A 25,762-nucleotide genomic window follows, 5' to 3' on the forward strand; every position below is an offset into this window, starting at 1 on the left:
AGGACTTTCCTTTTCTTATTATTGTTTATTCTTATTATTTCTTAACTATTGTGAAGTCCACACATAAACTATAAAGGAACAAAACATGGATTGCTCTCCAGTAGGACAGAGACTTCAGACACCAGCAGAGCTACGAGTGAGAACAGACAACAACGAAACTGAGGAAACAAGTGAGAGACGTGTGTTGACCACATTTATGGATCATAATCTAGTAAACCTTTATGTGAAAGTGTTGATTTTAAAGTAAATTTGATGTGAGAGAGAGAGAGATGGAGCAAGACCTGCAGCACTGTAACTCCTGAGGTTGCTGACTCCTGGCCTATACCATTGGTTTCCCAAATGTTTCAGTTCTTCGCTCCTTAACTGAATCAATGTTTACCTGTGACGCCGAATCGCAAGTTGGATATGGACCTTTAACGTGTACAGTCCAACCTAAGTATATTTATTCCACTGTGATTGTTTCAATTACAGGCTTTTATGTCACAGTATTTCAAAAGACAAATGTAAAATTGAATTTAGTGTATTATATATTTATATATATATATATATATAAAATGATCCCTCTGATTTATTTTATGATTCTAGGGGTGTCCCAACTCCCACGACTGAAAACAATGTCTGTTTTTTGAGAGACTGCTTTCATTGGTTTTCCATTACATGAAGCGCTTCTATCTGAGCTGCTTTTATCTTTAAATGCATCTTAATCAAGGTTTTTTTTATGTTGGATGATAAAAAGTAGTTTAATCCTCTTTATGTGAATAATGTTTACTATGAGTATGATATAAGTGTTCTAGGAAATTCCCAGCCTTGAATTTTAAAAGATCAAATAGTTGATGAAGGCATCAGGTTTTGAATAAAACCCATGATTTGACATTAATAATCCAGGGTTAGCGTTTAATTCCTCAAATGTAGACTACAGCCAGCGGACTCTTCACGAGTGCATGACATGTTTCCTATTGGCTGGTGAGTTGTTGAGAAACGTTCTTCTTGCATGTCATTGGCTGTGCGGCGTGGAGGGCGGGACAACCTTCCGGAAGTGATGCTTTGTTTCTGTTTCTGTTTGAAAGAGTTAAGGGAGAGGGCTAACATTCGCTGTGAAGTATTAATAATTAGGACCGTCTATCAATACATTGCTACACAAAATACTCAACTGACGGCGTAACGTGGCTGTACGGCTGGAGGTCCTTCGGAGGTCGGTTCGTATTTGATCTCACAGTTCACGTCGCGAGACGTTAAAGACTCTTGCTAAGTTAGCTAACGTTGCTTTAGCTAAACCGTCTGCTGACGTCAGCCACCAGCAGGACTCAGATACGTGTCTCGAGGTAGAACCATACACGACCATTGTTTCCATCCCTTTTAAAATGATCGTTCCAAAGTATTTCATACAGCAGAATACAGCCCTGATGAAAAAGTGCAGAACTAATACTACTAATACTTCAAACTAATAGAGCCCTGGTCTCTGCAATATGAACATGACAATATGTATTTATTCTAAGGCTAGTATTAGTACTAAAAGTGATCATAGGCAGAACATTTCACACAGACACCACTGTAATAGTGAGCTACTCTCACTGTCGGCACACCATCACACACAACGCTGTACAAAAACACTAAGAAGAAAGAGTATATTGCCTTTATTTAAATGTTAATATATAAAGAAGTGTGCACAGATAAGCCAGGTTCATAATCACTTTTATACTACTTTTAGAGCTTTATCAAGAATACTGTGTTAATTCATTGAACCCAAGAGAGGTGAAGTATCTCCTCTGTAATGCAGGGCTGGTGACGGAGGAGAGCATTTAAAGTGTGTTTCTACTCTGCAGCATTCCAGAGATGTTCTAATAGTAGTCAGAGTACTTTGATGTAATACACACTGCTCTCATAAGGTTACAGCTGACAGTGCCGACCTGACCGACAGCGCCGGGGCGGCATGGTCCAAAAAAACTCCACCCTCAGGTTCCCCCTCAGGTTCCCCCTCTGGTTCCCCCTCAGGTTAGCACCATTAGCTACGAGGTGCCCGCCTGACGCCGACATGTTGAGAACTGACGAGAGGCAATCTAAATGCTCCCAATCTCTGATCGTGCACCTTTAGCATTTCTTGTAACCGAATAATCACAAACTGTGTCCAAACAAGTGTTTGCACTGAAGTAATTAGGCGTGGCAGTTACGTGATATGAATGAATGCTATGTGTACATGTGTGTGTATGTGTAACTTTACCTTTTTGTTTCACATTACACTGAGTGGAGTGAAAGAACTTTGTCTGAGTGGTTTGGGGTCACAGCCACCTCAGAATAATAATGTTAATCTGATTTGTATTTCCTCCTAGTATATCAAAACATTTTCCTAAAAGTTGTCATGGCACCGCCAAAAAAGAGGGCGTTACCCAAAGCGCTACCAGAGGGGTTCATACTGACGGACAGTGAGAAGAAGAAGTGGAGGCTGGGCAGGATGATTGGTCATGGTGGCTGTGGGCTGATCTATCTGGGTAATGAACCCACATGATGGCACACACACACACTCTATACACAGTCACAGAACAACTCACTCTCTTTCTGTCACTCACACACTCACAGTTTGTGGGAGACACTTCTCTGATTGATGGGTTCTCCTCTTGGTTGTGAAAGCTGCTCACAGATCAGATTGCAACAAGACTTTCAACTCTCCAACTTGTCATTTGTTTCATAACAGCTCCTTACCCCTCTGATCTCAGACCTTTAATGTATCCATTAGTGCTCGATACAGTGGTTTGTTCATTTCTTCCTGGTTTTGGTTACAGTTACAAAAGCCAATCCACAGAGCCTGATGTAGTCCAGGAGTTCCAACTTAACTTTCTTCTCTGTCTCCTGTTGTCCCAAAGCCTCCCGTGATGTGGACCGACCTGTTGCTGCAGACACTGACTTTGTCATAAAAGTGGTGAGTACATGTGGGCTGCACACAGACAATCCATCTTCAGAGTTGATGCTTTTTTGAAGTATATACTGCAAGATGCTCTTACTGCTGTACGCATGCAAGTGTTCATGGCACAGTGACGTTTCCTCTGTTTTGCTTTTGTTTCAACTTCATCAAACATCACGTGATCTAGTTAAACGTCACTGTGAGAAAATTGCAACAGATGACCCAAATGAAGTTTGAACGATGCAGCAAAATGGAATGTGTGTTAGTGCAATGGTCCCTCCTCTCTTTGGCACATGCGCTTCTGTTGAGGGGAAGTAGAGCATCCTAAGCTAGGGAGAGGGTTAACCCTAACCCTAGCTTAGGATGCATGGATGCTGTAATGTCCACTTCCAGTTAACTGGCGTGGGAGAGCCTTCAACGGTTGATTGAGTGAGTAGAGTGAGGCTGGAGTGGCAGGTTTATTTCAGGCCAATATTCAGAACCAGACTTATTAGGTTGTTGTCCTTTGACATTACTCTTTTTGTACAAATGATATATTATAAAGTTCAGTTGATGCTAATATGAGGCTTCAACAGTTGCAGCAGTTCTCCCTCTTTGTGTTACTACAGCTCTGCATCTCAGCAAGTAAACCAAGCCAACGAAAAGTTCAGTTTTATGTGATATACTACAAATAGCTGACAATCAACAATATCGTCCCCATTCACTTAAACTGCACATGGATGCACTTGTGAGTCTGCAGGCCTCTGCCTCTGTTCTTACCTAGAGACACAGAGGTGAGATCTGATTGGATAAAAGCTCTACTTAAAACAAGCTGCACTGGAAGCAGAGCAACTGAGGAAGACAGTAGCTGTGCAATGAGAACATAAGATAATGGGGAAATTGTTTTATAAATTATAATACATGTAGTGTATTTAAGAAAAATTATTCAATTATAAAATAGCTATAACTTTGTGATTGTGTTTAAGCCAGCAGAGAAGGCCCTGCAGGCCCACCACTGGGTTCACATGGTGTTGAGGTGAAAGTTGAGCGTGGTTCAGCCTTTTAGCTGCTCAGTTTAACTGAAGCCTACGACTGCTGAGGACAGTCTTTAACAACCCACACCTGTCTCTAACTCGTTTAAGTTTGATTGGAGTTAACGTTGAGCTACTGAGAGTTATCTGAAACAAACATTGCATGTAGAGTTGTGTATGGCCCTGACTCACTCAAGGACTACAGGTAATGAGGCTGACATGTGTCTGTGTAGAATGTACTCACATGTACATCCAGAGAGATTCTCCTTTCTCCTCATTGAATTCAAAGTGAAATGTTCTTTGTCAAGATGCCATGTATCATCATCATCCAGAGTCCATTCTGATTCAAGGGAATAGTCAACATGAACAATGAAGAAAGCTTATAAAAGGAATAGAATGCAGTGTGTCCTCGAGGACCAGTGTAAAATACATGAGCTGTATAGAGATATAGACGTATATAAATACAGTACCAGTCAGGTAAGTTTGGACACACCTTCTCATTCAATGGTTTTTCTTTATTTTTATTTTTTTCTACATTGTAGATTAATATTGAAGACATCCAAACTATGAAGGAACACATATGGAAGGATGTGGTAAACAAACCAGAACATGTTTTATATTTTAGATTCTCCACAGTAGCCACCTTTAGCTCTGATGACAGCTTTGCACACTCTTGGCATTCTTTCAGTCCGCTTCATGACGTCGTCACCTGGAACGCTTTCCAACAGTCTTGAAAGAGTTCCCAGAGGTGCTGAGCACTTGTTGGCTGCTTTGCCTTCACGCTGCGGTCCAACTCGTCCCAGAGCATCTCATTGGGTTTAGGTCGGGTGATTGTGGAGGCCAGGTCCTGTGACGCAGCACTCCATCACTCTCCTTCTTGGTCAAACAGCCCTCACACAGCCTGGAGGTGTGTTTGGGCTCATTGTCCTGTTGAAATACAAATGCTGGTCCCACTAAGCCCAAACCAGATGGGATGGCACGTCGCTGCAGAATGCTGTGGTAGCCATGCTGGTTAAGTATGCCTTGAATTTAGAATAAATCACCAACAGTGTCACCAGCAAAGCCCCCCCACACCATCACACCTCCTCCTCCATGCTGCACGGTGGGAACCACACATGTAGAGACCATCCGCTCACCTTCTCTGCGTCTTATGAAGACATGGCGGGTGGAACCAAAAATCTCAAATTTGGTCATCAGACCAAAGTACAGATTTCACTGGTTTAATGTCCTTGTGTTTCTTGGCCCAAGCAAGTCTCTTCTTCTTCTTGTCCTTCCTCAGTCGTGGCTTCTTTGCAGCAATTGGACCATGAAGGCCTGATTCACGCAGTCTCCTCTGAACAGTTGATGTTGAGTTGTGTCTGCTACTTGAACTCTGTGAAGCATTTATGTGGGCTCTAATCAGGCTGGTAACTAATGAAGTGATCCTCGGCAGCAGAGGGAACTCTTGGTCTTCCTGTCCTGGGGCGGTCCTCATGAGAGCCAGTTCCATCATAGTGTTTGATGGTTTCTCTGTCGGCACCAAAAGGACTCCTGGAGCTGAAGTACATTTGTGCTCAGCAATGTCCAACCTACATATGCGGCCTCTCAAGATTTTGGGAAATTCAAATTTAGCGAACATAATAAATTGACTTCTGTGACCACACTGTTGTATTATCAAACATTGTTAACACGGTAATAGTATAACTATTATGTATCTTATATGGAACCCTATTCCACTAGTGTCTGTGAGAGGATCTGACAGACTGACTAAACAATCTGTGCATGTGTACAATCCTCCATCTTTGTATCAAGATAGATCTTCCAATGGTGTCTCTTCTCCTCCCTTCTCTTCCTTCTCTCCTCCCTTCTCTTCCTTCTCTCCTCTCCTTCCTTCTCTTCCTTCTCTCCTCTCCTTCCTTCTCTCCTCTCCTCCCTTCTCTTTCTCCTCTCCTCCCTTCTCTTTCTCTCCTCCCTTCTCTTCCTCCTCTCCCTTCTCTCCTCTCCTCTCCTCCCTTCTCTTCCTTCTCTCCTCTCCTCCCTTCTCTTCCTTCTCTCCTCTCCTCCCTTCTCTTCCTTCTCTCCTCTCCTGGCTTCTCTTCCTTCTCTCCTCTCCTCCCTTCTCTTTCTCCTCTCCTCCCTTCTCTTTCTCTCCTCCCTTCTCTTCCTCCTCTCCCTTCTCTTCTCTTCTCTCCTCTCCTTCTCTCCTCTCCTCCCTTCTCTTCCTCCTCTCCTCTCCTCCCTTCTCTTCCATCTCTCCTCTCCTCTCCTCCCTTCTCTTCCTTCTCTCCTCTCATCCCTTCTCTTCTCTCCTCTCATCCCTTATATTCTCTCCTCTCATCCCTTCTCTCCTCTCCTCTCCTCCCTTCTCTTCCTTCTCTCCTCTCCTCCCTTCTCTTCCTTCTCTCTTCTCCTCCCTTCTCTTCCTTCTCTCTTCTCCTCCCTTCTCTTCCTTCTCTCTTCTCCTCCCTTCTCTTCCTTCTCTCCTCTCCTCCCTTCTCTTCCTTCTCTCCTCCCTTCTCTTCCTTCTCTCCTCCCTTCTCTTCTCTTCCTTCTCTCCTCTCCTCCCTTCTCTTCCTTCTCTCCTCCCTTCTCTTCTCTTCTCTTCTCTCCTCCCTTCTCTTCCTTCTCTCCTCCCTTCTCTTCCTTCTCTCCTCTCCTTCCTTCTCTCCTCTCCTCCCTTCTCTTTCTCCTCTCCTCCCTTCTCTTTCTCTCCTCCCTTCTCTTCCTCCTCTCCCTTCTCTTCTCTCCTCTCCTCCCTTCTCTTCCTTCTCTCCTCTCCTCCCTTCTCTTCCTTCTCTCCTCCCTTCTCTTCCTCCTCTCCTCCCTTCTCTCCTCTCCTCCCTTCTCTCCTCGCCTCTCTTCTCTCCTCTCTTCCTTTTCTCTTCTCTCCTCTCCTCCCTTCTCTTCCTTCTCTTCTCACCTCCCTTCTCTTCCTTTTCTCTTCTCTCCTCCTCCCTTCTCTTCCTTCTCTTCTCTCCTCCCTTCTCTTCCTTCTCTCCTCTCTTCTCTCTTCTCTCCTCTCCTCCCTTCTCTTCCTTCTCTCCTCTCTTCTCTCCTCTCCTCTATTCTCTCCTCTCCTCCCTTCTCTTCCTTCTCTCCTCTCCTCCCTTCTCTTCCTTCTCTCCTCCCTTCTCTTCCTTCTCTCCTCTCCTCCCTTCTCTTTCTCCTCTCCTCCCTTCTCTTTCTCTCCTCCCTTCTCTTCCTCCTCTCCCTTCTCTTCTCTTCTCTCCTCTCCTCCCTTCTCTTCCTTCTCTCCTCTCCTCCCTTCTCTCCTCCCTTCTCTCCTCTCCTCCCTTCTCTTCCTTCTCTCCTCTCCTCCCTTCTCTTCCTCCTCTTCCTTCTCTCCTCTCTTCCTCCTCTTCCTTCTCTCCTCTCCTCCCTTCTCTCCTCCCTTCTCTTCCTCCTCTCCTCCCTTCTCCTTTCCTCTCCTTCTTCTCTCCTCTCTTCTCCTTCTTTCCTCTCCTCCATTTTCCTCTCCTCTCCTCCCTTAACCTCTCCTCCCTTTACTCCTTTTCTCCTCTCCTCCCTTCTCCTTTCCTCTCCTCCTTCTTTCCTCTCCTCTCCTCCTTCTTTCCTCTCCTCCCTTCTTCTCCCCTCACCACCCTTCTCCTCCTTCTTTCCTCTCCTCTCCTCCTTCTTTCCTCTCCTCCCTTCTTCTCCCTTCACCACCCTTCTCTTCTTTCCTCTCCTCTCCTCCTTCTTTCCTCTTCTCCCTTCACCACCCTCCTCTTTCTTCTTTCCTCTCCTCTCCTTCTTTCCTCTTCTCTCCTCTCCTCCCTTCTTCTCCCTTCACCACCCTTCTCCTCTCTTTCTTCTTTCCTCTCCTCTCCTCCTTCTTTCCTCTTCTCCCTTCACCACCCTTCTCCTCTTTCTTCTTTCCTCTCCTCTCCTTCTTTCCTCTTCTCTCCTCTCCTCCCTTCTTCTCCCTTCACCACCCTTCTCCTCTCTTTCTTCTTTTCTCTCCTGTCCTCCCCTCTCAGGTGAAATACTGTACAATCCACAACAGCTTTATATTTACTGCTTATTATTTAGGACACCAATGTCTCTCTCACAACCCCAATTTGTGATGTGTGCTAAGCCATGTTTTGGACATTTTCTCCTGGACTGGTGCTTCTTTAACCCGTGATAATGAAACTGTTCATAACGTGTGCCTTCATGTGCAGGAGTCCCAGGAGAACGGCCCCCTGTTCTCGGAGCTCAAGTTCTACCAGAGGGCAGCCAAACCAGAGAACAGTGAGTAGCACCGCCCGTCCAGCGTCCCGGCAGCTCGCTGGAGCACGAGCACGTTTGACTGATGAAGTGGCCGCAGACACAGAGGCTTTGCCGCCCGCAGCACAGTAATTAATAATAAGCCAAAGCAAACATGCACCTCAGTGGCAGTTACCCTCCCCCCCCCCCCCCCCCACCCTCTCTGCTGCTTGTCTGAGAACTCCAACGCCTTCGTTTGGAGAGGCGGTGGAGAGAGGGAGCCACTCACACGTAATGATGCCTGGGCCTCCGCTGAGCCCCTGACCACCTGCCAGCCTGGTTGAGAGCCAGTCAGGCCGGCTGCCATGAGCCAGGCTCACTGCTTTGTCTGAGGGCTTCTGGGTGTGTGTTTGCAGTTGTGTGTACCTCAATACTGTAAGATTGATATTTGCATGCATGCATTATTACACTTACAAGGACAAATTGGTATTCTGGACAAAACATTTGCCTACTTTTTCGCAAAGTTTAGGGGCATTTATTCAGACTTTTCTTGGAAAAGGAGTGTGTTAGACTGGGGGTCGAACATAGGGAATGATTAGACTAGTTGTGATAAGTAACAACAGAAGTTCATCTAATTGCCATCATCCCCTTCAGACTGATTATCAGAACAACTAAGCAGTCCCAGGCACCAGGGGTTCCCTTCTTTCTCAATACGACCATTTTGGTTTTGTGTTTAATATAGTTGTTGGTTTGACTCCTGTTATTCAGTCTTCTCAGACTCCACAGGAGTGTTGAAATTGAATGTGAAGCACACATTGACATAATTATCTTTCTTCTAATCTTGTTCCAGTGCAAAAATGGAAGCGAAGCAGGAAACTGGACTTCCTGGGAATCCCAACGTACTGGGGATCAGGACTCACTGAAAATAATGAACTCAGGTATTAGACGTCGACCCTAATGCATATCTGCCCCCTTTTTAGTGTAAAAACAACCTCTGCATTTTATATTATAGGTTTGTTTCTAATATATTGCATCTTAAGATGCCATCAGTATTCAAGTGGAGGATGTTGTTGTGACTGGAGCATTTGGATCAGGGGTAAATGCACGCATTGTGATCTGCTCAGCACATCTGAATAGAGAGGAGAAGTCACGCCCCTTCCGGTGTCCTCCATGGCAGTGATTCTTAACCATGGGCCCACGATTGGGCCGCGAGCGCCACCTAGAGGGCCGCAAAAAACTTTCAGTTTTGCACCTGTGGGCCGCGGGACTGCATAGGTTATCAATTGAAGACACCAGAGATATTACTGTTATCCATGAGATGCTCAGTTACAATATAGCTTCCCACCACCTGGTGGCGGTAATGCGTCAGTCAGTTGTTTAACAAGCTCCAATAAGCAGAAGAAGACACTCAGCTAGCCGCTAGCCTGTAGCGAAAGTTATGGATACGTTTTTAAAAAGAAAAAATGAAGACGACAGTGGTGCCATACCCCCCCCAAAAGTCTAAATGTGTGCGCAAGTACAATCCTGACTTTCTTAAGTACGGCTTTGTGAACGGAGGCAACGAGGCAGAGCCGAGGGCTCAGGTGTGGAATGTGGGCTAATGCTATCAAACGAAGCACTGAAGCCTTCAAAAATAAAGCGACACCTAGCGACGAAACATCCAACGCTCGTGGGAAAGCCTGTTGGGCTTCTTGTTGTGTATGCAGGTTTACATACACATGATAAATAAATGTCTTTGTGATCATCACATTGTATCATCTAATTTATTTGACAAGGGTTTTGCCTGTTCAACTCCGCGATCCCCTTCCGTTCCTACGGCTTGCTTGCGCAAACTACGTCACAAAACATGGCCGTGTTTGGTATCCCAGCATGCCCAAAATCCTCATCTTTGCAAAGAAATCATCGATTTTCTTTAATTTCTTATGGATTTTTCACAAAAGGAGCCCAAACACACACTGTCCAAAGTCACCATAACCGCTGCAAGTCGGATCTTGCAGCATTTCGACTGAAAAAGACACATTACAGACCCGACAATGTGCTAGCGGATGTTACCATGGAGCTAGTGGCTTCAGAAAACGCTAGTACTTATAGTACAAACCTTATCTTCCTCTTCTATAAGCCGTCAACCAACGTATATCCTTGCGTAACTGAGCTACCCGCATGCTCGATCGTGCGCTCGGTCGCAGCTATTACGCACAGCAAGTCCGCTACTCACACACCACGTCTTCGACCATATATACATAGTTTTTGCAATTTGCAAAGGCTAAAAATAAAAGGAAAATACCATAATATCAAAATATAAAGGGAGAAACACCTTTAGTGTGTCAGAATATCATTTGGTTACCATGTGTCCATTTGGGTCTCCAAATATCCTTTTAGAGCTCCGCCTGGATCTCTTCATGGAAGAAACACTGTAGAATGGTCATACTTTGTCCAATCTTCTTCAAATTTGAGGCAGTTGTTCACTGATAGTGTAGTTACAGCCCTATGCTGTCCTTTACCTGTACAGATACAGCCACAGGCAGTTATTTATACTGAAAGATACTTTTTTATTTTATGCGGACAAAAATCTTCAATTTTTACTGACTCCAAAGGCCCACTGCTCTGTTTCTGTATGACCTACAGGTTTTCTGACACTTTTGATGCATATAGTCAGAGTGGTTCAGAAGCTACAGCCATTTTAATTTGGGTATGTCATTTTAGGCGGTTTTGCTCCAAAATAGGGGTGGAGTTGAACAGGTAACAATATAGTTATTGAATACAAATCAAACCAAGAGTGAGATCAATTAGTTAAACTAATAGTGTTAATATTTGAATGGGCCCCGGGACACTTTGTACTTGAAAAGTTGGGCCCCGAGGTCAAAAAGGTTAAGAACCCCTGCTCCATGGGACACTTGAAATCAGAAAGTCACTGGTCGCTTGTACATCAGTTCTCCTTTCTGGACCTTTGAGCTGATCTTTGGCTGTGGGTTCCTCAAGTGACACCAGCGTCAGCTCGTCCATCATTTCTGCTTTCAGAGATGACCTCCAGTCTGTCTTAATTCTGCTTACACAGCTGAATCCCCTCTCACACACAGACTGGGATCACATTTTGCTGTTTGCTCTCCCTCTATGTTAAAAAAATGGTTTGCAAGAATTGGCACAAATGGATAGCCTTTTTTGATTTTTGCATTCAAAATCATCCTTTTACCCTTTTTTATTTCTTTACCTTGATAAAACTTGGTATATTGGTAGGCCTTGGTACCTCGGTAAGGCTTGGTACATTGGTAAGACTTGGTACATTGGTAAGACTTGGTACATTGGTAAGACTTAGTACATTGGTAAGCCTTGGTACCTCGGTAAGACTTGGTACATTGGTAAGACTTGATACATGGTAAGGCTTGGTACCTCCGTAATGTAGCACCCCGTTACCACAGACACCCAGTTCAAAACACCGTAAAGGCACGTACACACAGGAAGCAGTGTTATGAAAATATAAATACTTTATTGGTACAAAACTAGGTGGAGTAACCAGTGACAGCTGGTTTAGCGGGCAGGAGGAGTTCACAGACCATGCGCTAAGATCGGCATCACAAACAATTTAAAGAAACAAAACAAAAGACCAAGGCAGCGTCCCACTAACTAGAAAATAAATGAAAACGAAAACAAGTAATCACAAATAACTGCCAATAAACAGAAAACGAACCCAAAAGATTATACTTCAACCCACCTGCTCAGCAACCCAGCCACCCCCACTTGGATTCCCCCCCCCCCCCAGCTACCATTGGGTGCACTGCTCAGGAAGCTCTAAAATAACACAAATACAACATTACATATTCCTTAATTGTACCGAATTTCCCCAGCACATGAAATACATAAAAATATATATACCTGAATCAGCCATCCCCCAAACACACGCTGTCCCCTCCGTAACTGATGCCTCCCAGACACTGCGCTACCGACGCAACTTACGCAACTTATGCTCCCATCTCACATGAGTTTGTCACCTGCCGAATCTGACCACCCGCTGGTTCCCCATCTTCCCACCTCAACGTCTCCTCGCGTAACCCAAAGAAAGTGATTTTATTATTCTGCCGAATCATCTCACGCTACGTCTCCGCTTGTTGTGGGAGAGAAAGTAGTTGGACTCGGCACCCCTGCTTGTGGCGGCGGAGACAGAGAGCAGATTCAGCACAGCCGCTCGTGACGGCGGAGAGAAAGACAAAGGACGCGATTTGCCAGCAGGTGCATCTTTTCACCTAATCAGGGCCGTGCACCTCATTACCGGCCCGGCGGACCCAATAGTTTCACCCCGTCAGGTCCACTTGGTTACAGACTTGGTACCTTGGTAAGACTTGGTACCTTGGTAAGACTTGGTACATTGGTAAGCCTTGGTATCTCGGTAAGACTTGGTAACTCGGTAAGACTTGGTACATTGATAAGACTTGGTACATTGATAAGACTTGGTACATTGATAAGACTTGGTACATTGATAAGACTTGGTACATTGGTAAGACTTGGTACATTGGTAAGCCTTGGTACCTCAGTAAGACTTGATACATGGTAAGGCTTGGTACCTCGGTAAGACTTGGTACCTCGGTAAGACTTGGTACCTCGGTAAGACTTGGTACATTGGTATGCCTTGGTACCTCGGTAAGACTTGATACATGGTAAGGCTTGGTACCTCGGTAAGACTTGGTACCTCGGTAAGACTTTGTACATGGTAAGGCTTGGTACCTCGGTAAGACTTGGTACCTCGGCAAGACTTGGTACCTCTGCAAGACTTGGCACCTCGGTAAGACTTGATACATTGGTAAGACTTGGTACATTGGTAAGCATTGGTACCCCGGTAAGACTTGATAGTTGGTAAGCCTTGGTACCTCGGTAAGCCTTGGTACCTCGGTAAGACTTGGTAAGCCTTGGTACATGGTAAGGCTCGGTACCTCGGTAAGACTTGGTACTTGGTAAGGCTTGGTACCTCGGAAAGACTTGGCACCTCGGTAAGACTTGATACATTGGTAAGACTTGGTACATTGGTAAGCATTGGTACCCCGGTAAGACTTGATAGTTGGTAAGCCTTGGTACCTCGGTAAGCCTTGGTACCTCGGTAAGACTTGGTAAGCCTTGGTACATGGTAAGGCTCGGTACCTCGGTAAGACTTGGTACTTGGTAAGGCTTGGTACCTCGGAAAGACTTTGTACAGTGATAAGACTTGGTACATTGGTAAGCCTTGGTACCTCTGTAAGATTTGGCACAGTGATAAGACTTGGTATATTGGTAAGGCTTGGTACAGTGATAAGACTTGGTACCGTGATAAGACTTGGTACATTGGTAAGCCTTGGTACTTCGGTAAGGCTTGGTAAATAAAGGGTGCTAAATGTCTGATTCAAACCTTGTTCTTCTTTTGACAATATTCTCAAACCAAAGAGACGTCTATATATCAGGAATTAGGAGCTGAGATGTTATTCAGAACTAGGAAAAGAAAAAGATGTGGACCTCTGATGTCTTACTCGTCCTCTCAGGTATCGCTTCATGACCATGGACCGACTGGGCAGTGACCTTCAGAAAATCTGTGAGCGCAGCGGCGGTCGACTGAAGAAGACCACCGTTCTCCAACTCGGTCGAGGACTGGTGAGATCATCTTCATGTTCTATGTTCATTGATTGTTGTATGAAGAAGCTGGATCTGGTCTGATAATGACCCCTCTTTAACCATGAGTTGAACAGAACAAACCTCTGACGTTGACTTCTAAATCATTACAATCTCCTCATCACGATTGTCATTCCTCTTGTGTGTGTATCCTCTGTTTTCTGCCTGTGCCAGGTGGATGTACTGGAGTACATTCATGAGAATGAGTATGTCCATGCTGACATTAAAGCTGCCAACCTCATGCTTGGTTGCAGAGACCCTGAACAGGTCAGTCCACAAGAGAGCTGCGCTTATTATCTTTTGTGTGCATAAGAAGCATCTTTTTCAGCCGCAGGAACGAGGAACTCAACGCGCTTCATCCGCAGTGTCTAAATTCAGTTCCAGGGACATTTCACCCCCCCAAAAAGGCTCTGGTCAGGGGGATAGTACTTTGTGAATGTACAGGAACTTTCTGGATGAGGTTTGCAGGGATGACCGTCGCTGATTGGTCAAACACACAGTGCCGCTGCTTCAACTGTATTGATTACTTCTTAAAAAAAGAAAGTACTGCAGTTTCATTTTACGACCATTTTAGGACGAGGGGAGAATATTCCTCTTTGATTAATAACAAGTAAAAGTGAAGTTAGGTTTTATGTTCAACTTTCTGACTCATTTAAAAAAGGACTGAGAAGAAAAAGAGAGAGAGATGGTGCGAGCGGTAGACCAGAGGGGAGACAGCACGGAGCTGTAAATGAGAGGAAACAAAATCTTTTCTAAAGCACAAATACATAAGCATCAAACACTCAACAGGTGATTCTCTGCTCTGCATTTCATTTATTACATCCAACGTGCATCAGTAAATACTACACAGCAGTAAATTACGTTGCAGTGACACAAAACAAGGGTTTATTTTTATTTGAGATTTTTAGATGAAACACTGAACTGCAGGCTGCAGAGTTTGTTCACCTTTTGACCCCCAGCAGCCCTCGTCAGTCTCCGGGTCTTTAGGCGTCTATGGAAAGGCAACAATGGGCTGAAGAAACTTTTAGTTCCTTGAAAAGTAGTCCTGAGACTAAAATGACCAGGTGTTGTGAGGTCTGCTCCATTCTACAGAATACACACTTTATGTATAAAATGCAATCACGGGCTATGCTGTTGAATCACTTTGTAATGTGTGTGTGTGTCCTGTAGGTCTATCTAGCAGACTATGGGCTGTCCTACAGATACTGTCCTGATGGAGTCCACAAAGAATACAAGGAGAACCCCAAGAAGGGTCACAATGGAACCATCGAATACACCAGCCTCGATGCCCACAGAGGAGTTGGTAAGCCTTCCAATTCATGAGCAGAGAAACTGCTCACATACACAACACTCAGGTAAGCTGTTAGCTGGTATACGACACCTTCTGTCCGGTACAGACATATTTCACGTTACAGAAGATAAGGACGCTCTGTGACTTTTAAGTTAATGCTAATGTCAACTTTCTTTCATTTATTTTTTACATTCAAAGCTTCTATTGAGGTTTTTCGACTGAAGCTGTCATCATATTTTACAACGTGTTGAACACAGGCAGCTCATTTATAAATGTACAAAACCAACCAGGACAAGAGCGGGAGTTGGGTGATTGAAAGCACGTGTGATTTACGTACAGTAAGAGTCTAGAGGGAGGTTTTTCAAGTCCATCTTAAAACTAAAGATGTTACATTACATTAGATTACATTACAGTCATTTAGCAGATGCTTTTATCCAAAGCGACTTACAATAAGTGTATTCAACATAGGTATTCAAGAGAACAACTAGTCACCAGAAGTCATAAGTGCATCTCCTTTAAACAAGCATCTAAGAGCATAAACCAGAGCAAACGTACAGAAACAAACTAATATAAATACAATAAGTGCAACAAACTAGTATTAATACAATAAGTGCAACAAACTAGTATTAATACAATAAGTGCAACAAACTAGTATGAATACAATAATTGAAACAAACTAGTATGAATACAATAAGTGCAACAAACTAGTATTAACACTAAGTGCAACAAACTAGTATTAACACAATAAGTGCAACAAACTAGTATTAATACAATAAGTGCATCAAACTAGTATGAATACAATAAGTGCATCAAACTAGTATGAATACAATAACTGCATCAAACTAGTACGAATACAATAAGTGCAACAAACTAGTACGAATACAATAAGTGCAACAAACTAGTACGAATACAATAAGTGCAACAAACTAGTATGAATACAATAAGTGCAACAAACTAGTATGAATACAATAAGTGCAACAAACTAGTACGAATACAATAAGTGCAACAAACTAGTACGAATACAATAAGTGCATCAAACTAGTATTAATACAATAAGTGCAACAAACTAGTATTAATACAATAAGTGCAACAAACTAGTACGAATACAATAAGTGCAACAAACTAGTACGAATACAATAAGTGCAACAAACTAGTATGAATACAATAAGTGCAACAAACTAGTACGAATACAATAAGTGCAACAAACTAGTATGAATACAATAAGTGCATCAAACTAGTATGAATACAATAAGTGCAACAAACTAGTATTAATACAATAAGTGCATCAAACTAGTATGAATACAATAAGTGCATCAAACTAGTATGAATACAATAAGTGCATCAAACTAGTATGAATACAATAAGTGCAACAAACTAGTATGAATACAATAAGTGCAACAAACTAGTACGAATACAATAAGTGCATCAAACTAGTATGAATACAATAAGTGCATCAAACTAGTACGAATACAATAAGTGCAAAGTGGAAGGCTCAGGTAGTACTTCTTGATGTTTTCTTACCATTTCCTCTTTCCTGATACCGATTCGAAACCTGAACTTGTGCATGGGCTGATACCGAGTACCGATCCAATACCAGTGTAAAAAGTGAATAAATGAATAAATATATAATTATTAATTATTTTATTATTTGAAACCGCCGTAGACTACTAACCCTGTATGGATGTGATATAATGGATTCAGGTTAAACCCTTTGTAAAACATGAACAAATGCATACAGAAAATGAATGCCAAAGAACTGTCTTTTATCATCTAGGATGACGGATCTTCCAGTGTAAAATATTTTCAAAATTGCTGCCATTTTGCTAGCTTTGGCTAAAGTTACACTCTATGTGCACGTTGGCTTCTTCCATCATCGACCCGTCTCGCTTCTTTCTCATCTCTGTTGAGAGTTGCACATCGGCACTACCGATATCCTAACTGTCTCAGTCAACTTTATAATAAACAATCTCTACACATCCCAACATCTTGCCCTCAGTTCAGACTGGAGTGGGTATGTTTGTTCTGGTTGTGGTGTTTCACATCGGTGCTTTCAATAATGGCCACGATATCTGAACATATGAGACAGAGTGGTTTAGTGGCGCCAGCAGGAAGAATGAACAAATAGGAGTCCGTCCATTCTCTGTTAAAGCTCTGTGTTCGTGGTTCACTTCTCTCTTTTTAGAGCACGCCATGTGAAACTGCTTCTCTGACTGACTTCTCCCTCTGCTCTCTATCTCCCCATCTCTCCCGTGTCTGTGTGCAAATCTCACTCGGCTCACAATGCGTTTCAGAATACAGATATTCAAATGGTTGAGTAGTGTCACGTGAGATGATTTACAATGCATGTAATTAGTCGGTGTATTTCCTGGACTGCTGACAGAGTGCCGTAAAGGCTAGAAAAGCTGTGCAGGTTCAAATAGAAGCGCTCCGCCAAAATGTATAATTCTCAATTATCCATCAGTTATACGGCCGGGTCCGGATAGGAAAGCGTCTGGGTCCGGATCCGGACCACTCTGTCCTTTGCAGTCTGTGTTAGTCAATACATGTGAAGCAGTCTGGTCTCTCCGCCCCGCCGCCCTCGGCTGATATTGGGAACACATTAACTGGCAAATTGCCTACATGCTCCCTCTCTTCATTGACCAATCGATTGTCCGTCCGCGGCCCCCCTGCTGAATTCCCCGGCACCATCTCTGTTTAACAATTCCCTAATTAGCCAGAGTCATAACCTGCATCGTGTATTCATCCACCCATTAATTAAGGGCTCTGATGTCTGGTGGAAAGGGAGACTTGAGCCACAGATAACCTCCACGAGCTCTCCGCCGTACCCTCCGGTTCGATATTGTGAGTTAGCTTCGGCTCAGACTGCCTAATCGCCGCGGTGGTGTTTCTATCAGCGCGGATCGATGAGTAAAAGACGGGCAGAAAATGTCCCGTCAGCAGCAACTATCAAATGGAAGTCATGTCAATTTGAATATGATTTTGAAAGAGTGGGAGAGAGTGCATGTTTCTGCTACTCTACATGGAAGAACACAGCGTACAAGTCAGGATTCATCAGTGTGTCTGTCATGCTATATAAACATACTAAGAATGCATTGTACTCTGCCATAGTTATAGTCATAAGCACTTCTAAATATTCATAATGCATTAAAAAACGCATCTTGTAAGGACTTATAAGTTCAAGTATCATAATGCTTCATAATTGCTGGTCACTCACTGACTGCATCAGAGTGTATCATAATTCCCATAAATGTAACACATTCTAATATTTTTCATAATGCATTACAGCGTGATCATAAGTCACTCTTAAGTGGTCGTTGTTTGCGTGAAGTAAAACATTATTTTACAACCTTTGGTAAAAGAGATTTATTTATTTAAAGCAAACAATGACCACCTAGCTTATAATCACATTGTAATGCATTATAAAAACATTATGATCGTTTATTATATTATAATAGATTATAATACACCATGATACTTGCAAAAAAAATTAAATGTCACTGAATGACCAGCAATTATGGAGTATTATAATACTTAAAGTCATTATAAAAGGATTCATGTGTGAAGATTGTTCTAGCTATAATTATACAGTGCTATAAGCAGGTTATAACACATCGTAAGAATATCTATTATGCATTATAGACACAGGTGTCATAGAAAGTGTTTGATTTGAGCTACAAGAGTGCTGCAAGCCTGACTGAGTGAACTCATTGTGAGAAAGAAGAAAAGGGTTCAAATATGTATCTTTCTGGATATTGTCATACGCGTGCATGGAGATTATGACCAGACTCCTCATCTGCTCCTCTCCGACCCGGTGCCAGCGATCCAGCAAAGATGTTGACAGGTTGCCATGGTGAGGTTGGGCTAGCGCAGGCCTCTGAACCTCCGGCTAAGCGGTGTAATTAGCACCATTCGGTGGGCGTCCAGCGGACAGAAGACCGCCTCCAAACGACAAGACTGCGAAGCAGAAGGGTTAAGAGTGTGACACTGAATAACAATAGGAGATAATTAACAACAACACCAGCGCGCCTCACCTTCCTGTCTACAGCGTGAGCAGAGCGTGTTTATCTGTCGTGCATGTGTGAGTTTTTCAAGCATCCTTGGAGGGCTGGTTCAGTGTGCATGTGAATGCACATCTCTGCTGTCCTGTGTCATTCCTCATACGAGGGCATTAAATACAGAAGAGCAGACGCACAGAACACTTTTCTGAGCTTTGATAACAGCCCAGAGCACGCACAGAGGGCAGCGCCGCTTAATGTAGCCGTTGATCTTTTTAATTGTTAATCTATTACGGCGCTCTGGGAGTCCCCCCCGCCGTCAGTATCACATGTATTTTTCATCTTCATTCTCCTATAACGGGCTCTGAGCAGCGATGGAGTACTGTGCAATCTTTTACAATAGGAAGTCGCACTGTAACGCTGACTTCATACGTGCTTTACACCCACAAGGGCCAACAGACTGTTATCATCAGAGCTGCTGAGGTGCAGTGCAACAGATGGTGGAAGTGTCGTATTTGGACCTAACAGATGACACTTGGTGCTGTTCTTACCTCTATGTGTGCATCCCTATCAGGTCAGAAAGTCTAGTTCTACTGCTGACATTTCTGTGCTGTGCTTGCTGTGAACGAGGATCCAATAGTTGTTTTGCCCTCCCGTGTGGGGGGGTGGAGGAGACCTATGTTTGATAGATTGTATTGTGCCTTCATGCTGTCCACAACTCACTGAGATCCAAACTCAATGCGAGCCAGGCCGCTTCAGCATGTGGTCTGGCTGATCGGATCCCGATGAGAGAAAGGTCCGATCTTGGAGCGTACAGTTGACCGTTGACACCTGGCGTGATAGGACAAGAGTCACCATTCACTTGGCGGTGAGGGAGCCTTCTGTTTGACACCAGTAGTGTTCATGTGTACAGGGTGGCAGAGTCTTCTTGGTGTGATGCTGCTGGACTGAAGATGACCTTCAAATTGTTACAGGCTCAGTGAAATACTTCCATGGTTTTCCCTGTTTTGCGTTGACTTATTGGTCAGTTAATGAAACTTCGTTGAAGTCTTCTGTTGCACACTACACGGGATACGACCAAAAAGTGTTCAGTCTAAAGTCTAAAATCATTTTGAACAGAGACTGTTGGTTGGAATGATTTAGTCTGATTTTGGCATTAGGTCCTAAATGTCAATAAGGAAGTGGACAGAAGTGTCTGCCAGACTGAAACGTATTGTAATCAACTAAAGCAGAGTTCACCTTTATCTGCCCGTTGAATGTTTATGAAAGAAACAACTCACGGTCTTTATCAGTGTTGTGTTAAGAGTTCACATTAACACAGCAACAGTTGATGATACAGTGACTTGTGTTGTATCCTACCTCTACAAGTAGAAATGACACATCACTAACCCATATTAATGAAAAATGAATCTTTGAAGCCCCACATGGTTTTATACCCTCACCGTTGAGTCGCTGTGAGGTTTGTGATGGCAGCCAACATGGCTCCTCTCAAAGGCCCATCCTCTGCTCTTCTCATCTTCCTCATTGATTGTCGAGCCCCCCCGCTGGGTCCGAGCAGTTTAGTGTTCCCTGCTAAACCCCGGTGTAGGTTTTTGTTCAGGCACACCTTGCATCATTTATTTCCTTGAAGTGATTTCCTCCCTGTGTCTTGATAGTCTGTCCCCATGCTGAAGACCCAGCTCTGAAGACCAGGATAAACAAATCTAAGAAATTTGAATGACTTATAATACACATTTCTTACTGTGTAATCAGATTACCTCCCACTCATTCCATGTAATGTGGTTGTGTGTGGCAGTGACCATGCTTGTTCTTTAGAGCAGCCTATTGGCTGTGGAGGATCAATGCCGGCCGTGGCTCAGGGAGGACATTTCTCCCCTCTGATGGAGCCAGTCGATAGGTAATTTCTCCGGAGACGTGTGGCAGCCGTTACAGTATTGAGCTGCTAAAAGTCCCCGGGCTCGACCCCTCTGGATGGAGTTGGTCGACAAGTATTGATAGACCGCACGCATTAATGTAGACCCCTGCAATCACACGCTCATAATAAGACGCAGACACACTCTAGACCTGTTCCTTCAGAAGTCTCAGTACAGGGGACATCATGTCTTCATTACTTCCCTAATATTACATTCTGTTATACCTGCCCTCCTGATCAAATCCCTGAAATTATTTTGGGTTATTATTTGTGGAAAGCCTTTGCAGACAGCTGATTACAGTGCTCTTCATGATTAAATACGTAGGTGTCAGTGGTTCTTCAAAGCTCTTAAATTAATTTGAGATGAAAGAAGACTTTGTCACTGCTTTACTTACGTACCACATAGCAAGAAACAACAGCCGAAACAGTGACATGAACCAAATTGTGGATAACAAAACAAACATTAAAGGAATTCAAAGAACAAAGATATTGTCTGTTTTATTCCATGAATTCTTCTGCCTCGACAACACCTGGCATCGTCTTCACCAGGGAGGCCCCCCGATACCCGGTTCTAAACAGGAACCGATAAGACGATAGTAAACACCCGGAGTATCGATAAGGTCCGGAGTTAATGGTTCTGCTATCGGTACTTTACAAGTTACAGATCTCAACAAAGCAGCGTCTCAAACATCTCTGTCTCTGTGTGACTCCGGCTCAGTACAGTCTGAGACTCGCATCATGATCAGAGAGAAGAACACATTTGAGTCCAGTAGATGCTGAGAACTCTGGTTGTCTCAAACACAATAAAACCCTCACAAGTAAGAGAGGAAACAGCAGAACAAGCAGAGCATCAAGCTGCACACATGTTCATATTTTGAAGCTGCTAGTCCCACGACCACTCCAGACAACACACCGTAACAATAACAGTTTCTTTACTGTAGGAAAACGACCAAGGCTCTCAACTCCAGATATACCTTTATATAATAATAATAATGTACTCCTCCCTGCAGGAATGTTCTCAAATTTACATTTGTTGTTGCCATTGAAATCGTAAAGTCTACAATAGTGAGTTATTTCAACATTTCTGCTGTTGGCGTTCAAGAAAGACTATTTGTTTACATATGAATAATAAAGCAATGTTTTTAATTAATTGTCTTTTTTTTCTCACAAAATAATCAAAAAGAACCGATAAGAGTATCGATAACGGTACTAGTATGGATAAAATCCTAACGATACCCAGCCCTAGTCTGGAGAGAGCTGCAGGTGTGTTATGCTAGTAATGGCTAACGTAGCCCTGGGCAGCTAGCTGTGAGCAGAGATGAGGAGCTACGAGGTCTGGGTACTCCCTGCCCAACCAACACCGACTCAAGTCAAATATTTCATGTCAAAAATGTGAATCAACTTTGTTGTCAGACATTGTACAGCACAGCACACAGTACAACTGTGCCTCTGCATCTGACCCATCCTAGTATTGGGATGGGATGGGTTCTGGTGTCTTGCTCAAGGGTTTAATGGCAGTGCCCAGGAGGCCAGCTGGCAACTCTCCAGCTACCAGTCCACACTACCAACTTGATCCTTGCAGGGACTACGACAACCCTCCAGTTCCCAAGCCACGGACCGAGCTACTGCCGCCTCTCGTTCATTCATCAGACTCCAGCTCTTTGGAGACACAGAAGACTTCATACAGCTTTGTTCTAGTGCTGGGCAAGTTAATTAATTAATTAACGCCGACAATTATATTATCGCGCGTTAACGCAGTTTTAAATTTTTTTTATTAAGCACAAGAACTGGGCAGCGAGCGGTGAACAGCTGTGTTTGTGTCTCTGTGTTTGCTGCCGCCCCCCGGGTGACACGCCCGGTCCGGAACCCCCCTTCACTCCGTCACCGTCGGTCCCTCCTGTCTCTCTCTCTCACACACACACACACACGTGCACGCGCGCGCGTGATCGTCTCGTTACAGGATCATGACAAGCGGTGAACAGCTGTTTGTGTGGCGTCTCTTCCTTCACCTACATTCCCCTGGGTCCTAAGTCCCTCCATGTACAGCTTCTTTGCACCCTCTATGCAAACAAATAGCAAAAAATAAATGATTAATTTAAATTATTTTTAGAGTTTTTAAAGTGTTTTGTTTGTAATTTGTATAACAAGCATCATTTAGTTATCGCTACTGAGAATTTATCAAACAAAAAAAAGGTAAAAAACATGACGTAGATAGGTTTACAGTTTTCAAGGTGTATATTTAAATGTCATCTCTTACACACATGAAGATAAAGTTATGAACATCGGCTGAATATCTATGATCAGAATCATAACTGTTATAACTGCTGCTGTGTAAAGAGAATACTGCTGCTAACAACAACCAGATGTGTTTAAAGTGTTTAAACCAAATGTTATTGACCTGTTGTTCATATAGCAGTACTTTAAAATAAAAGTGCGCAATACATTACTTTTGAATTCATTATTAAATTTTGCCATAACAATGAGGTTAATAGCGACTAAAAATTGAAATGTCTCGCAGCTATTTGATGGATTGTCATGAAATGTGGTGCAAACATCCAGGATGAACTGTGAGAAATGTGGTGACTTCACTATCATCCGGCCAAAATCTAGTGTGCTTACTAACGACCAAAGCTAAAGTGTTCACAGACCGGCTACAGCATGGCTGAAGTCCTGCTTATTGATAGAAGTCAATCTGTATCTCTCACGTTTAAACATTGAAATGGTTTCTGGTAGTGACCGTGAGAGCAGACTGTCAGTGTGTATCACAAGAAAGAAAGGGGTCAGAAGTACACTATTGTGGATTTCTGTGACATGCTCATCATCACTATGTTTTACGACCAGTCAGTGTCTATAATGGCAAGAGAGAAATATTTATTTTTTTGTTTGGATCTTGCAAGGCCATCTGGTTTCACAAAACAATCCGCTGTATGAAGAAATAGCTGACAGGGTCCGTTATAGTGCTCCAGGGTGCTTTCTGTCTTAGCGAGGTGTGCTCATCATAATCATCCCGCTACATCTCACTGTCATGATGTCTCAGCTGAATCCATACAAACACACGGTCTTCTCTAAGCCTATCAGAGTCCATCTTGTTTGGCCAAACAAGGTGAATCCTTGACCACACGGTTCATCATTTATTTTAAACAGAAATCTGCTTCATCTTACCATTTCTGCAAACGTAACTTTAGTCCAACCTTCCTCTGGAGAAAGATCTGCTGTAAAGACCAACTAGTGACTCTTTGTGATACGAGTACTGCTGCTTTTTATTTTCCTCCCGTCTCTGGGGAACTATTCTTTTCATCTCAAAAAAACTAAATGCTGAGCTTTGACCAACACATTTGAAAGCTTCTACAATCTTTGATGGCGTCAGAGAACAGAACATCACTGGTCGCAGACTAGATATTATTTTCTGACCATCGTATCCTTTTGTCTCTTTATAGCTCCATCTAGACGTGGCGACCTCCAGATTTTGGGTTTTTGTCTTCTTCACTGGTTATGTGGGTCTCTGCCTTGGGATCAAATTCTGAAGAACCCAATTCAGGTCCAGGAGGCCAAGGACAGGTAGGTAGTGACTGTAACGGACCCCCCGATAGAAGAACTATATAGAAGTTGATGCCCAAGGCCTGGTGGTAGCCAGTTGCAGGAGTTCTTTGTAATTTTGTATTGCAATGAACGTTGTTACAATACTCTAATGCTAATAACTCCAACACATGAATGGACTGGCTGTTGTTATTTGAATGAACACCCTGTAGGACAGTGTTTGCTTTGACCTGGATTCAGCTTGTTCTTCCCACCCCTGACCTCCTCTTGCTCTTCTCAGGCTGATGGATAATCTGCCAGACTCAGTCCAGCATCTGTCAGTGAGAGGAGCCAGCACAGGTGAGCCGGGCCCCGGGACCTCATTTACACTTCTTACGCTAAACTGTGAATTTGGAAATACGACGAGGAGCCGTGGAGGGGAGAATCTCTGAGTCGAATCTTCTGCTCTTCTAAGTGAGATCCATAGTAAAGGGCAGAGCAAGACTGATTCAGTTAGTGGGTGACATGCACGGGGCTTATGGGTAGCAGCTGTTCATTATTCCTGTATGCAGGTACGTTCTCCAGATATAAGAATGAAAAAAATAGATTTCCCATGTTCTACCAACTCTTCTTTTGGAATGATCTACCATCTGAGAGTCAGTCAAGGGACAACAACACAAATACAATCATCCTCACCGAAGGGTCAAATGATTGTAGAAGGTGAAGTTCTTCTGCTGTTGATGAAACTCAACTCTGGACTGATTGATTAACATGAATTCTTTCATGATCTGTTATAGCACTATTATATTCAAATACATCATCAGCGGAGTCTTGTGATTGGTTCGCTCGCTCCACGTGACGGAGTCTTTAGTCAGCCGGACGGAAGCCTTTGCGTGCTGGTCACTGCTCTCCACACGGCTGTGTTTCCCTGAACTGTTGCGAGGTCCTGAGGTGAGACGTCCCTGAATATGGACCCCTGCTCCCATTCACACATGACACCAGTTCAGCCCAAACAGAGGGGCCGTGTGGGTGGGGGTCCACTCAACAATCACTTTATGCTCCATCTTGACAACCGTGAGAACGAGCTCGTTCATATCATAGTAATCCAGGTTGGGATGTGTTTGATTGGCCAACACGACGTGGCCCAGTGGGGCTGGTTACTGAGATGAATGAGCTCCAGACCACATGAAGATCAAATCATCATTCTGCCGAAGCGTTCCACCAGAATAAAACACCCCCCCCTCGGTTACCTCAAGCAAATAACTTTGCACCAGATTTAACAGCCGTCTCACTGACACGCCTTTCAAAGTTGGGCGTGTTTTTATCTCACCTCTTTATAAGGAGAGG

At 43.6% G+C, this 25,762-nt stretch overlaps 2 protein-coding genes across 4 annotated transcripts in view; both read left to right on the top strand.

The window, feature by feature from the left end:
- The first annotated feature begins 1,048 nt into the window (after positions 1–1,048).
- vrk2 (VRK serine/threonine kinase 2) overlaps positions 1,049–25,762 on the top strand; it is a 29,253-nt gene continuing 4,539 nt past the window's right edge. Inside the window, exons 1-10 of one of the 3 annotated variants that reach the window (XM_076077531.1) lie at positions 1,049–1,322; positions 2,328–2,486; positions 2,859–2,914; positions 8,049–8,118; positions 8,924–9,011; positions 13,575–13,683; positions 13,876–13,968; positions 14,872–15,004; positions 24,337–24,457; positions 24,717–24,775. In XM_076077531.1, coding sequence (XP_075933646.1) covers positions 2,357–2,486; positions 2,859–2,914; positions 8,049–8,118; positions 8,924–9,011; positions 13,575–13,683; positions 13,876–13,968; positions 14,872–15,004; positions 24,337–24,457; positions 24,717–24,775 — 859 coding nt within the window. In that variant the 5' untranslated portion in view covers positions 1,049–1,322; positions 2,328–2,356. The remainder of the gene's footprint in view (positions 1,323–2,327; positions 2,487–2,858; positions 2,915–8,048; positions 8,119–8,923; positions 9,012–13,574; positions 13,684–13,875; positions 13,969–14,871; positions 15,005–24,336; positions 24,458–24,716; positions 24,776–25,762) is intronic. The other 2 variants (XM_076077530.1, XM_076077532.1) reach the window with 2 other exon arrangements.
- Positions 2,926–8,040, top strand: LOC142933424 (uncharacterized). Its single transcript, XM_076077528.1, has 2 exons — positions 2,926–4,499; positions 4,595–8,040. Exon 2 carries the CDS (start codon positions 5,668–5,670, stop codon positions 7,867–7,869), a length of 2,202 nt encoding a protein of 733 aa, XP_075933643.1. The 5' UTR covers positions 2,926–4,499; positions 4,595–5,667; the 3' UTR covers positions 7,870–8,040.

This window comes from Anarhichas minor, unplaced genomic scaffold (genome assembly GCF_050575085.1).
Source record: "Anarhichas minor isolate MPS153535 unplaced genomic scaffold, ASM5057508v1 ptg000060l, whole genome shotgun sequence".
NCBI classification, from domain to species: domain Eukaryota; kingdom Metazoa; phylum Chordata; class Actinopteri; order Perciformes; family Anarhichadidae; genus Anarhichas; species Anarhichas minor.